This window comes from Silurus meridionalis, chromosome 10, assembly GCF_014805685.1.
Source record: "Silurus meridionalis isolate SWU-2019-XX chromosome 10, ASM1480568v1, whole genome shotgun sequence".
NCBI lineage: Eukaryota > Metazoa > Chordata > Actinopteri > Siluriformes > Siluridae > Silurus > Silurus meridionalis.
In genome coordinates, this window is record NC_060893.1 from 6,620,951 (window position 1) to 6,633,116 (window position 12,166).

The 12,166-nt window shown below is 37.9% G+C and overlaps 1 protein-coding gene across 5 annotated transcripts in view; it reads left to right on the forward strand.

The window, feature by feature from the left end:
• The window catches only part of myrf (myelin regulatory factor), a 30,400-nt gene extending 26,209 nt beyond the window's left edge, over window positions 1-4,191 (forward strand). For all 5 annotated transcript variants that reach the window (XM_046859263.1, XM_046859261.1, XM_046859265.1 and 2 more), the window contains one exon: window positions 2,863-4,191. In XM_046859263.1, the coding sequence (XP_046715219.1) occupies window positions 2,863-2,958 (96 nt within the window). In that variant the 3' untranslated portion in view covers window positions 2,959-4,191. The remainder of the gene's footprint in view (window positions 1-2,862) is intronic.
• Window positions 4,192-12,166: the final 7,975 nt, after the last annotated feature.

The following is a 12,166-nucleotide window of genomic DNA, read 5'->3' on the forward strand; positions in this document are numbered from 1 at the left end:
TATAAAATGTTACATTTTCAATAAGCAGATCCCACAACATGTGTACATACACAAACGTTGACTATAGTTCCAATACTGAAAATATGACATTGCAGCTAAGGACTGCAATTATAATAAAGGGAATGAATGGTTTACCTCTCATATCTCCTGGTCTGTGGTGTTAGTTTTTTTTAAATAAATAAAAGTTGGGTGAAAGCAAAAAAAAACCCAAAAAAACAGATTTAAGTGTGAAATTAAGAGCGTTTCCACAGGCACAATGCAAAGACAAATCAAAAGATTGGAACTAAACCTTAAGAAAACTTCTTTATTTACTAGGAATAATAAAGATTGGACTCTGGAGCGATGAAAAAAGGACATGTGGTCTGATTGAAATTTACCCTGTTCCAGATAGATTGTTTTTCTTCCCTGATGGCACAGGCATATTCCAAGATGGCAATGCCAGGATTCATCATGCTCAAACTGTGAAAGAGTGGTTTAGGGAGCATGGGACATCATGTTCATACATATACTGTATATGAGAATTCTCTGGATTAAATACTTATTTTAAGAAGAAGGAGGATCATAGGGTGACGTATTAGAGTGGAGGAAGGTGCACACAGGGGGACTATGTTCTATGTAGGAGATGCAACCTGAAGGAGATTGGAGACTGTAAGGTGTTGGCGGGGGACAGTGTAGCTAGACAGCATCGGATGGTGGTCTGTAGGATGGTTTTGGAGGTGAAGAAGAAGAGGAGGAGAGTGTGGACTGAAAGAAGAATAAGATGGTGGAAACTGAAGGAGGACGAGGTCAGACAAAAGGCTCGGTGGTGGTGAGGAGGTGCTGGATGGTTGGGCAACTACTACAGAAGTGATAAGGGAGGCAGCTAAAAAAGTACTTGGTGTGACATCTACATGGGCAGGAGTACAGATGCGGCAGCAGGTAAAGAGGGATGTGTCAAAATCCAAGGAAAAGGCATATGAGGATCTGTATGAGAATTTGGACACAAAGGAAGGAGAAAATGATTTGTACTGATTGTCCAGGCAGAGGGATCGAGCTGGGAAGGATGTGCTGCAAGTTAGAGCAATAAAGGATGGAGATGAAAATATGTTGACTAGTGAGGACAAAAAGATGGAGGGAGTATTCTGAGCAGCTGATGAACAAGAAAAATGAAATAGAGAGAGAGAGAAGGTTGGATTGTGTGCAGATGGTGAAGCAGGAAGTGGATAGGATTAGCAAGGAGGAAGTGAGAGCAGCGATTAAAAGGATGAAGAGTGAAAACCCAATGATATACCGGTAGAAGCATGGAGATGTTTAGGAGAGATGGCAGTGGAGTTTTCTAACTAGGTTGTTCAACAAGATTTTGAAAGGTGAGAGGATGCCTGAGGAATGGAGAAGGAGAGCGCTGGTACCGATCTTCAAGAATAAGGGAGATGTGCAGACCTGCAGTATCTACAAGGGAATAAAGTTGATCAGGCACACCATGAAGTTATGGAAAAGAGTAGTGGAAGCCAGACTGAGAGAAGAGGTAAAAATTTGTGAGCAACAGTATGGTTTTATGCCGAGGAAGAGCACCACGGATGGATTATTTGCTTTGAGAATGTTGATGAAGAAGTATAGAGAAGGTCAGAAGAAGTTGCATTGTGTGTTTGTGGATTTAGAGAAAGCGTATGACAGGGTGCCGAGAGAGGTGTATTATTGTATGAGGAAGTCTGGTGTGTCAGAGAAGTATGTGAGGGTGGTGCAGGACATGTATGAGGACAGTGTGACAGCAGTGAAGTGTGCAGTAGGAACGACAGACTGGTTCAAGGTGAAGATTGGACTGCATCAAGGATCGGCTCTGAGCCCTTTCCTGTTTGCAGTGGAGATGGACAGGTTGAGGGACAAGGTCAGACAGGAGTCTCCATGGACTATGATGTTTGCGGATGATATTGTTATTTGTGGTGAGAGTAGGGAGCAGGTGGAAAAGAGCCTGGAGAGGTGGAGGTACATGCTGGAGAGAAGGGGAATGAAAGTCAGTAGATGTAAGACAGAGTACATGTGTGTGAATGAGAGGGAGGGAAGTGGAGAAGAGGTGGAGAAGGTGGAGGAGTTCAGGTACCTGGGGTCAACAGTGCAAAGTAATGGAGAGTGTGTTAGAGAAGTGAAAAAAAAACAGTGAAGAAGGGGGGAGTGGGTGGAGAAGAGTGGAGTGATTTGTGATAGAAGGGTATCTGCAAGAGTGAAAGGGAAAGTTTATAGGACTGTGGTGAGACCTGCGATGTTGTATGGTTTAGAGACAGTGGCATTGAGTAAAAGACAGGAGGCGGAGCTGGAGGTAGCAGAGCTGAAGATGTTGAGATTTTTGTTGGGAGTGACGAGGATGTACAGGATTAGAAATGAGTTTATTAGAGGGACAGCGCATGTAGGACATTTTAGAGACAAGGTGAGGGAGGCAAGATTGAGATGATTTGGACATGTGCAGAGGAGGGACATGGGGTATATTAGTAGGAGAATGCTGAGGATGGAGCCACCAGGAAGGAGCAAAAGAGGAAGGCCAATGAGGTGGTTTATGGATGTGGTGAGGGAAATCATGCAGGTAGTTAAGTTGAAAGAGGCAGATGTAGAAGACAGGGGGGTATGGAGATGGATGATTCGCTGTGGCGACCCCTGATGGGAGAAGCCGAAAGAAAAAAAAGAAGAATTCTCTGGATAAAAATAAAAGTGCCATTGCATAAGCTTGTCAAAATGATGCATCGGTGAAGGTGTGCCCTAATTAAAGCAATAGGCGGCCCAACACAATATTCATGTGTGACTTTTCTGGCCAGGCAGTGTGTATGATTTTATCTCTATCATTTTGGGAACTTTAAAGAAGCATGCTACTGACCCACTCTTCCTTTTGCACAGGGTGAGGTTGGCTGTTCTGGGTCTGAAAAACAGAAGATAAAGGACACTACACTATTCATTAATTACTATTTTATTATTCAAAGCAGATGCACTTAAAGGGGAATGTCTTAAAAAGTCAAATATTGGTTTTCTCCTCATTCCCTCGTTTGAGCCATTTTCATGACCTTTTTATTTGTGATGTTGTAGTGTAGATTTTCTCAAAACACTTCTCTTAACAATAAGAGAAGGTGACTGAAACTCAATTGTCAAACTAAATATGCCCTTTTACCCATGTTACCTATATGAAATATTTAATTCATAACAAGATTACTCCTTCCCCTGTGATATAACTGACACGGCATAGACACAAAAAAAGAGGAAAATTGTATTATGCTATTTTCCTTGCCCCAGTTTAACCTATTCATATTATTAGTGTGAATCTTTCATTTGAAAATGTAAATATAATGTACATTAAACATGTTTTAAGTTACAGTATTAAGACCACTACTATACCTTTAAGAATGAAACCTACAAAAGAACATCACATGCATCTTCCAAGGTATGAGCTACATATTAAATGTACATAAGATGTGTACCTCAAAGACAATGAAATGTTTGATCGAATACCTTCTTCTCTTAAAATGAAAGCCATCATATAATGCATTGATGATTTGCACTGCTTTCATATCTGATACAACTGTAACTCTATAAAGCATAGAAGAAAATGCCACGCAATGGACATTTGCTCGTAACTACTAGGGTAACTGAATAATTACATGCATGATTTTTCTATTCAAGATTTAATACCAACCCTCTCAAACGATGTGCTTCTTTTTCGTGATGCTTGTGTTTGATACATTGCCGGCCTTGTTTTGTTTCTTTTGTTAAAGAAAAGGAATTAAATATAGAATACAGAAAGAACAGTCAGCTGACTGAGCCTGATAGTTAATAATAATAATAATAATAATAATAATAATAATAATAATCATAATCATAATCATAATTAATAATAATAAACCAATGATGATCATTATAATGAGGGTATATTGTTGTTATTATTATTATTATTGTTAGTGCTGTTTTCATGTTATGTCTTAGACACTGACACCATACTATTATAGTATCGAATTAATCACTGGACCTTAAAGAAAATCACTGGATTTAATAATAAACTGGAACACACTGCAAAAACACACTGGAACAAACCCCCTCAATGTCTACTGTCTCGAAAACACTGGATTACATTGGTGTTTGGTTTGATGATGAAATAATTATTTCTTTGTAAAAGGAAGGTCCATGGTGCCTTCACTGTCTTATTAATGAAATAAATTAAATAGTTGTGAATATAAATGTACAAAATAATGTGTTTTACTACTTGCAAGTTTTATTAATTTCTTTAGACTTCTTTATCATTTATAAACACATTTTTATATTTACCTTTTCCTGAGCCTTTAACTTTTTCTCTCTCTTTTTTTATCTCCCCCAAAGATGCAAATATGCGTTGAAATAAAAAATATATGTATACAATGTCTTCTATCTTTATGTAAACCTTTTAATTAAGCACTATTATATATCCAAAATTTTGCTTTTTTATGCTCTTAGTACTTTCTCAAGATATATATGCAATATTTTCAAGCAATAAAAATAAGCCATAGCAGACTGTCAAGGATTAAATATTAAATTCCTGAACCATGTAAATAATACCTATTAGACAAACACAATAAAATGACAATATGAATATGTACTGTAATGACAAATGTAGTTTTCTAATTCTGATACTTACTTAAATAACAGTATGTAATCAATGTGGATCAGCTGATATATGAGAAGGAAAGGTGAAGATTATTCAGAAAACCAATGGAGTTTTTCACAGCAGCAATTTTTACTTTTAAGTGTTCTTACCAGTAAATGCAGTAGGCAGCTTCAGACTATGCACTGTAAATAATATTATATTCTAATGTCTTCATATACATGCACCTGCTTCTAATGTTCTAGTGAGAATGCAGTGTGATTGTTTTTAATAACAGTTTGTAGTAATCAGCAATTATTATGTCAATTACTTTTTGTCTTTTTTTTACCCATTCTTTAATATTGTAATAATATGTAAGTTCAATTTAGTACATTAAATATAGCCAAATAAGGTTTGTGTCAACAGTTAATAAAAAAATTTAGACAAACAAAATTATTGTTGTTTTTATTTCATTATTAGTACATTTCAAACAAGCCAATGTATAAATCATACCTCGTGGTTTGAAGCCAAGTGTGCACTAAATTGTAACCAAACTGCTTGTTTGAGCTCTTTTTATTTATATGAATTTGGCCCTATATTTTTTAAAACCTTTTATGTTGACACTCATTTCATGACCACTTAAATTCTTTGTATGGTTATGATGAAAGTGTACAGACTCCATGTAATGAATGCATGCAAATATGATTAAATGTTTCTAAAATTGTGTATTTACCTGTGTATGTGTAAATGTTCTGAAAATATATTTCCACTTCATGTGCATAGCTTTTGAGACCCTCCATGTGTTTGTGTATATAACAATAATTGATTTAGCCTTTACATTCCTAATTGAGATTACACATTAAACTTGATATTTTAGTTCAACTGATTGGGAAGGGGTGGCTTACTGATTAAAATGTTGAACGTCTGATTGAAATATTGTGAGTTTATATCCCAACACCACCAAGTTGCCATCTTTGGTCCATTGAGCAAGGCACCATATACTGTACATATACTGTATAGTGCATATGTATAAGGCCAAGATTCGTGGACACCTGACCAAAGCACCCATATGTATTCTTTCGTCTTATCTATTACCAGAATGTAATTGCATGGGATGTTTTTTTATGCTGTGATTTTATCATTTTCAGTCATTAAAACAATGTACAAACTGTTCCAACATAACAATGCCATTGCGCATAAAAACAAAGCTTCATGAAGACATGAATTTGCATGGTTGGGGTGGAATAACTTCACTGAACACTTTGGGATGGAACAACAAATGAGCCTATGGCTATCTCACCTGGTGTTAGTGCCTGACCACACTGATGTAGCAAATTGGATACAGAACCTCAAATAAGTGAGTACATCCCTCACATTTCAGCAATCATTTTAGTATATGTTTTCAATAGACAATATTGTAGAAATGAAACTTGGATATACACTATATTGCCAAAGGTATTGGGTCATCTGACCTTTCCTGCTATATGTGGTTCTTTTCCAAACTTACCACAAAGCAGGAGGCAGTCAATTGTACAGGACATCTTTAGATGCGCTATAATAAAATGTTGCATTTACTTGAACTTGGAGCCCTAAACCAAATTCAAATGAAAACCAAAGGAATCTTGAGTGGCCTGCTATAGAGCTCTGATCTCATCCCTATTGAACACATTTGGAAAGAATTGGAACGCTGACTGCACCACAGGTCTCCTTGCCTACATTAGTATCTCTTTATGATAATACCCTTGTGGCTGATGAACACAACTATCCATAAGCACACTCCAAAATCTATTGCAAAAGCTTCCCAGGAGAGTGGAGGGAATTATTAGAGCAAATTGGGACTAGATGTTGAATGCAATGCTCAAAAATCACAGACCATATTTATGACCAGGTGACCGAATACTTTTGGCAATACAGTATAGTGTTTTTTAGAGTAGTCAATGTGCAGCTTGTATATCAGTATAGATTTACTGTCCTCTGAAAGTAATTGAATGTGAAAGATGGAGTGGCCAAGTATGTCTTAAACCTATACCCTATTGAGCACCTGTGGGGCGTCCTCGAGCGGAAGGTGGAGAAGCACCATGTGGCTAACATCCAGCAGCTCCGTTATGTAATTATGAAGGAGTGGAAGAGGATCCCAGCAACAAGCTGTGCAGCTCTGGTGAATTTCATGACCAGGAGGATTAAGGCAGTGCTAGATAACAATGGTGCTCACACTAAATATTGACTCTTTGGACAGTTGTGACATGTTCACTTAGGGTGTGCTCACATTTTGTTGCCAGATATTTTAACAATAATGCCTGTATGTTGAATTATTTTCAGAGGACCGTAAATCTGTACTGCTGTACAAGCTGCACATTGAGTAAAATATATCCAACCTTCATTTCTATATGTGAGGGGTGTATTTACTTTTGTACACAATCTTGACACAAACTCTTTCTCAGAATAGATAAACCTTACTAAAACAGGAAATGGGGAACAAATCTATAATGGTATGTTTGTGTCGCAAGCTTTTGGTTAAAATATTGCATGTGTATTGCAGACAATCACGAAAAATAGTTAAATAAGATCTTTCAGAATTTGCCAAACTAGGCAAAGTCTTCAGAGAAAAAGCAAATCAACAAATTCTAACCCACAAACAAAGACGACTTATGCCAGGTAACTGGAGAAATCTCGGGAAACGGACGACACAACAGAATAATGAGCAAGCAAGAGACAGGTACGAAAAAGTGAACATTAAATACGCAAGGACTAATGTGATACCGGTGGAAGCACTTCGGTACATTCTGGCGACATCTGGTGGAGAACAATGGGAAACACAAGGAAAGTAAAAACAAAAGCCTATCTGAAAACCCCCAGATCCTGACAGTATTTCTTGTAATCTCATCAATACCCCGGATGTAGAACAGACGCTGAACATCAATTTCAAAATCCTCTTTAAAAGAAAAATATTACACTCCCATTTAAGGGACATAAAATCTAGCAATGCATCATTTAACTCTATGCATCAAATCCCTGCACGTTTCCTTTTTTTTCCTTTTCTTTTCTTTTCTTTTCTTTTCTTTTCTTTTCTTTTCTTTTCTTTTCTTTTCTTTCCTTTCCTTTCCTTTCCTTTTCTTTCCTTTCCTTTCCTTATTTTATTTTAGAACCCCCACCAATTAACACTAAACAATGACTGCTAAATTTGTGACATTATTGCAAAAAATATTCAATTATAAATGAAATACAGCACCTGTCAAAAGTCTGGAAATACCTAATTTTGGTAAAATGCAAAAACACACAAGAAACATGCACATCATTAACTGGAAGAAAGTTCTGCTGACAGTTTAGTACAACTGAAGGGGTCTCATGTACAGCAGGCCAAGTGGAATAACACTGGATGCAGCTGCCATAAGCTCTAGCAGTTTCTGGAACTGCTTGACAGTGAGAGGCGTCTCATGACCTTCCTGACGGCCGTAAGAATCTGCGCGTGCAAAGTAGTCAAATCCCATATGACACAGAGATAGTGGTTGAACGTTATGTTTCAGCAAATGCATTTGCTGTTTTGGTAAAGATACGGCACACTGAGCACTGGCTATTGTAGGCGTTAGCCTTAAGTGGCCGAAATATAATGCCGCAAATGTGACCCAGTTATCCTAAAAATCTGAGCTAGTTTCTGCAAAGATATGGCACAGTAACCCAGGAAGCAAAGACTTCTGGCCCTAATTTGGCATTTAGTCAGCACTGCCATAAAGCATGCAAACAGAACATGGCTTGGTTATGGTGGAGATGGAACCATTTTTAAGGCGGCAGACAAGATATGGGTCATTGTCATGTTGGAAGACCCAGCCTCGACCCATCTTCAATGCTCTAACTGAGGGAAGGAGGTTGTTCCCCAAAATCTCGCAATACATGGCCCCGGTCATCCTCTCCTTAATACAGTGCAGTCGCCCAGTCCCATGTGCAGAAAAACACCCCCAAAGCATGATGCTACCACCCCCATGCTTCACAGTAGGGATGGTGTTCTTGGGATGGTACTCATCATTCTTCTTCCTCCAAACACATTTAGTGGAATTATGACCCAAAAGTTCTATTTTGGTCTCATCTGACCACATGACTTTCTCCCATGACTCCTCTGGATCATCCAAATGGTCATTGGCAAACTTAAGACGTGCCTGGACATGTGCTGGTTTAAGCAGGGGAACCTTCCGTGCCATGCATGATTTCAAACCATGACGTCTTAGTGTATTACCAACAGTAACCTTGGAAACGGTGGTCCCAGCTCTTTTCAGGTCATTGACCAGCTCCTCCCGTGTAGTTCTGGGCTGATTTCTCACCTTCCTTAGGATCATTGAGACCCCACGAGGTGAGATCTTGCATGGAGCCCCAGTCCGAGGGAGATTGACAGTCATGTCTAGCTTCTTCCATTTTCTAATGATTGCTCCAACAGTGGACCTTTTTTCACCAAGCTGCTTGGCAATTTCCCCGTAGCCCTTTTCAGCCTTGTGGAGGTGTACAATTTTGTCTCTAGTGTCTTTGGACAGCTCTTTGGTCTTGGCCATGTTAGTAGTTACATACAGGTGCATCTAATTTAGGATAATAAATGTAGTGGAGGTGGACATTTTAAAGGCAGACTAACAGGTCTTTGAGGGTCAGAATTCTAGCTGATAGACAGGTGTTCAAATACTTATTTGCAGCTGTATCATACAAATAAATAGTTTAAAAATCATATATTGTGATTTCTGGATTTTTTTTTAGATTATGTCTCTCACAGTGGACATGCACCTACGATGACAATTTCAGACCCCTCCATGATTTCTAAGTGGGAGAACTTGCAAAATAGCAGGGTGTTCAAATACTTATTTTCCTCACTGTATATGTGGCCAGTCTTATCCCACAGTTAAAATGTAATTTCAGATATTTCAGATAGTAAGGTGATAATATTTTAATACACACATTTAGATAAGAAAAATGTATGGTAATTCAATTATAAAACCCTTTATAATCTACAAAAACATTAAACTTATTTAATATTTTCTCTTAAACTTTTCATGCACAATACAAGGTTTTTCTTCACTCTTTTTTTTCTATTTTTCACTTTTCTTCACTCTAAAAATTAAACTACTATCGCAAAAAAAAAAAAAATTCAAATAAAATAAAAAAAATTCAAATAAAATAAAAAAATCTACCAATCAAGTCGCATCTAGAAAAGCGCAATGGTTCATGGGTTCGCAGTTTTTACTTCATTGTAGTGTTACACACTCAATCTTGTGTCTTTGTCTTTTTGTTAGATTTTCAAATATGTTTTTCTTCAAAGTGTGCAATTTAACGGGTTGGTTTGGTTAATGGTTTATAACGCCTAAACCACGATTGATAAAATATAAAATAAAAATAAATCTAATGAGAAAACTACTTCCGGAACCAGCACTGTTGAAGAAATGGGCGAACACTAATGCACTCTTGATGCTGCACTTCACTAATCTTCGTGAACTTCGTTTGGTAAGTGATAATTGGAAACATTTTTTTTATATTTATTTTGATGTTGCTTTTTGGATTGTAGAGTTAGAATGAGTTTACACTGTCGGAACGTTAAATGTTACATGTATCTTTCAGCGGCTGTGAGGAGTAACCACCTGAGGACACAGAAAAGGAAATCGATTCCTCCATCAAAAGATGGCTATATCTGGCCATGGATAGGGATGGTGGCAGGAGAGAGAGGAGGAAGAGAAAAGAGCGTCAGGAAACTACAACAGGTTAACGGACTGTTTGGATGTTGAAGAGTTGTGTGCACAATGACACTTTGTTCATGAACTGAAACAAGTCAAGTCAAGAAGCATTTATTGTTATTTCAACCATATATAGCTAACGCAGTCCTCAGCGAAATGAGTCAATGTTTCTCCAAAACCCTGGTGCTAAATAAAACAACTTAGAGCTTCATATAAACATGAAAATGTTTAAGAGCTTTTTGAAACATGGCATTGACATTCAAGCATTGTTGTTTTATTTATTTTCTTTTTTCTTTATTGACTGCCATTGTTGAATTGATAATGTAATAATGTAAGGTTTTGAAAATGTTATCATGTACTGGATTTTCATTGGCAATATTAATAAATATGTAAATTGCAACGTACATCATTTCTAAATATTTCCTAATCACCTGTTGTAACATAACTTACTTAAAGCTTAGTGTGGCCCAAATAATGTTCATTTATGGTTTATTTGGTTCCTTGTTGTCCATGTGTCACATTAGGGCCAGTTATGGTTTATTTGGCTTATTTAAAGTACATGCTGCAATGCTAAGGCTTACTTGTGGCCCAAATCTGGCAAACAGGAGCGGGCCGCAAAAATACCATCATTGGTTCTAGGCCAGAATTAAGGCAAGATTTGAGTGTTCTGGTTTGTTTTATTCATGGCTGACAATCAGCCATCTTTTGGCTTACTTGTGCCCAAATTTGGCAAACAGGAGCAGACCGCCCATGTGTCATCATTCCACACAGTATGTGGTCCATTTAAGTGTCAGGTGCGGGCCTGATCTGGGCCTCAGAAATTTTGCTATGTGGGATGAGAAGAGAGGAATAGTGTTCTTGAAGTTTAATGCCATCCTATAGACATGTAAATGTTATTTGTTTGTTAGTTTGTTGTTATGACATGTTGAGCTAAATAAGGGGCATTAAATGTAATTTTTAGGCATTTTATGAACATCTTAAGTTGTGTATATATAAATACATAGTTTCACTTATGGTTAGAAGCTAACTGCAGTGACCCTGAACTTAAACTTTGCTCACTGGCAAGTTGAATCTAATTTAATCTAATATACAGTGCATCTGAAAAGTATTTACAGCCCTTCACTTTTTTTCACATTTTGTTGTTACAGCCTTATTCCAGAAAAAGGATAACATTTTTCTAAAAATTGTACAAACAATACCCCATAATGATAACGTGAAAGAAGTTAAAATGTACAAATAAAAACAAAAGAGGAAAACCTTCTAGAAATACAACCATCTCTGCATCACTCCACAAATCAGGCCTGTATGGTAGAGTGGCCAGACGGAAGTCAATCCTCAATAAAAGGCACATGGCAGACTGCCTGGAGTTTGCAAAAAGGCACTTGAAGGACTTTCAGACCATGAGAAACAAAGATTTAACACTTTGGCCTGAATGCCAAGTGCCGTGTCTGGAGGAAACCTGGCACCGCTTATCACCTGGCCAGTACCCTAAAGTGAAGCATGGTGGTGGCAGCATCATTCTGTGGGGATGTTTTTAAACGGCAGGAACTGGGAGACTATTCAGGATTGAGGGAAAGATTAATACAGCAACGTATAGAGAGATCTATGATGAAAACCTGCTCCAGAGTGCTCTGGACCTCAGACTGGGGTGACGGTTCATCTTCCAACAGGACAATGACCTTAAGCACACAGCAAATATAACAAAGGAGTGGCTACGGGATGAGTCCGTGAATGTCCGTGAGTGGCCCAGCGGGGGCCCACACTTGAACCTGATTGAACATCACCGTGGAGATCTGAAAATGGCTGTGTACTGACGCTCCCCATCCAATCTGATGAAGCTAGAGATGTTCTGCAAAAAAGAATAGGAGAAACTGCCCAAAATAGGTGTGCCAAG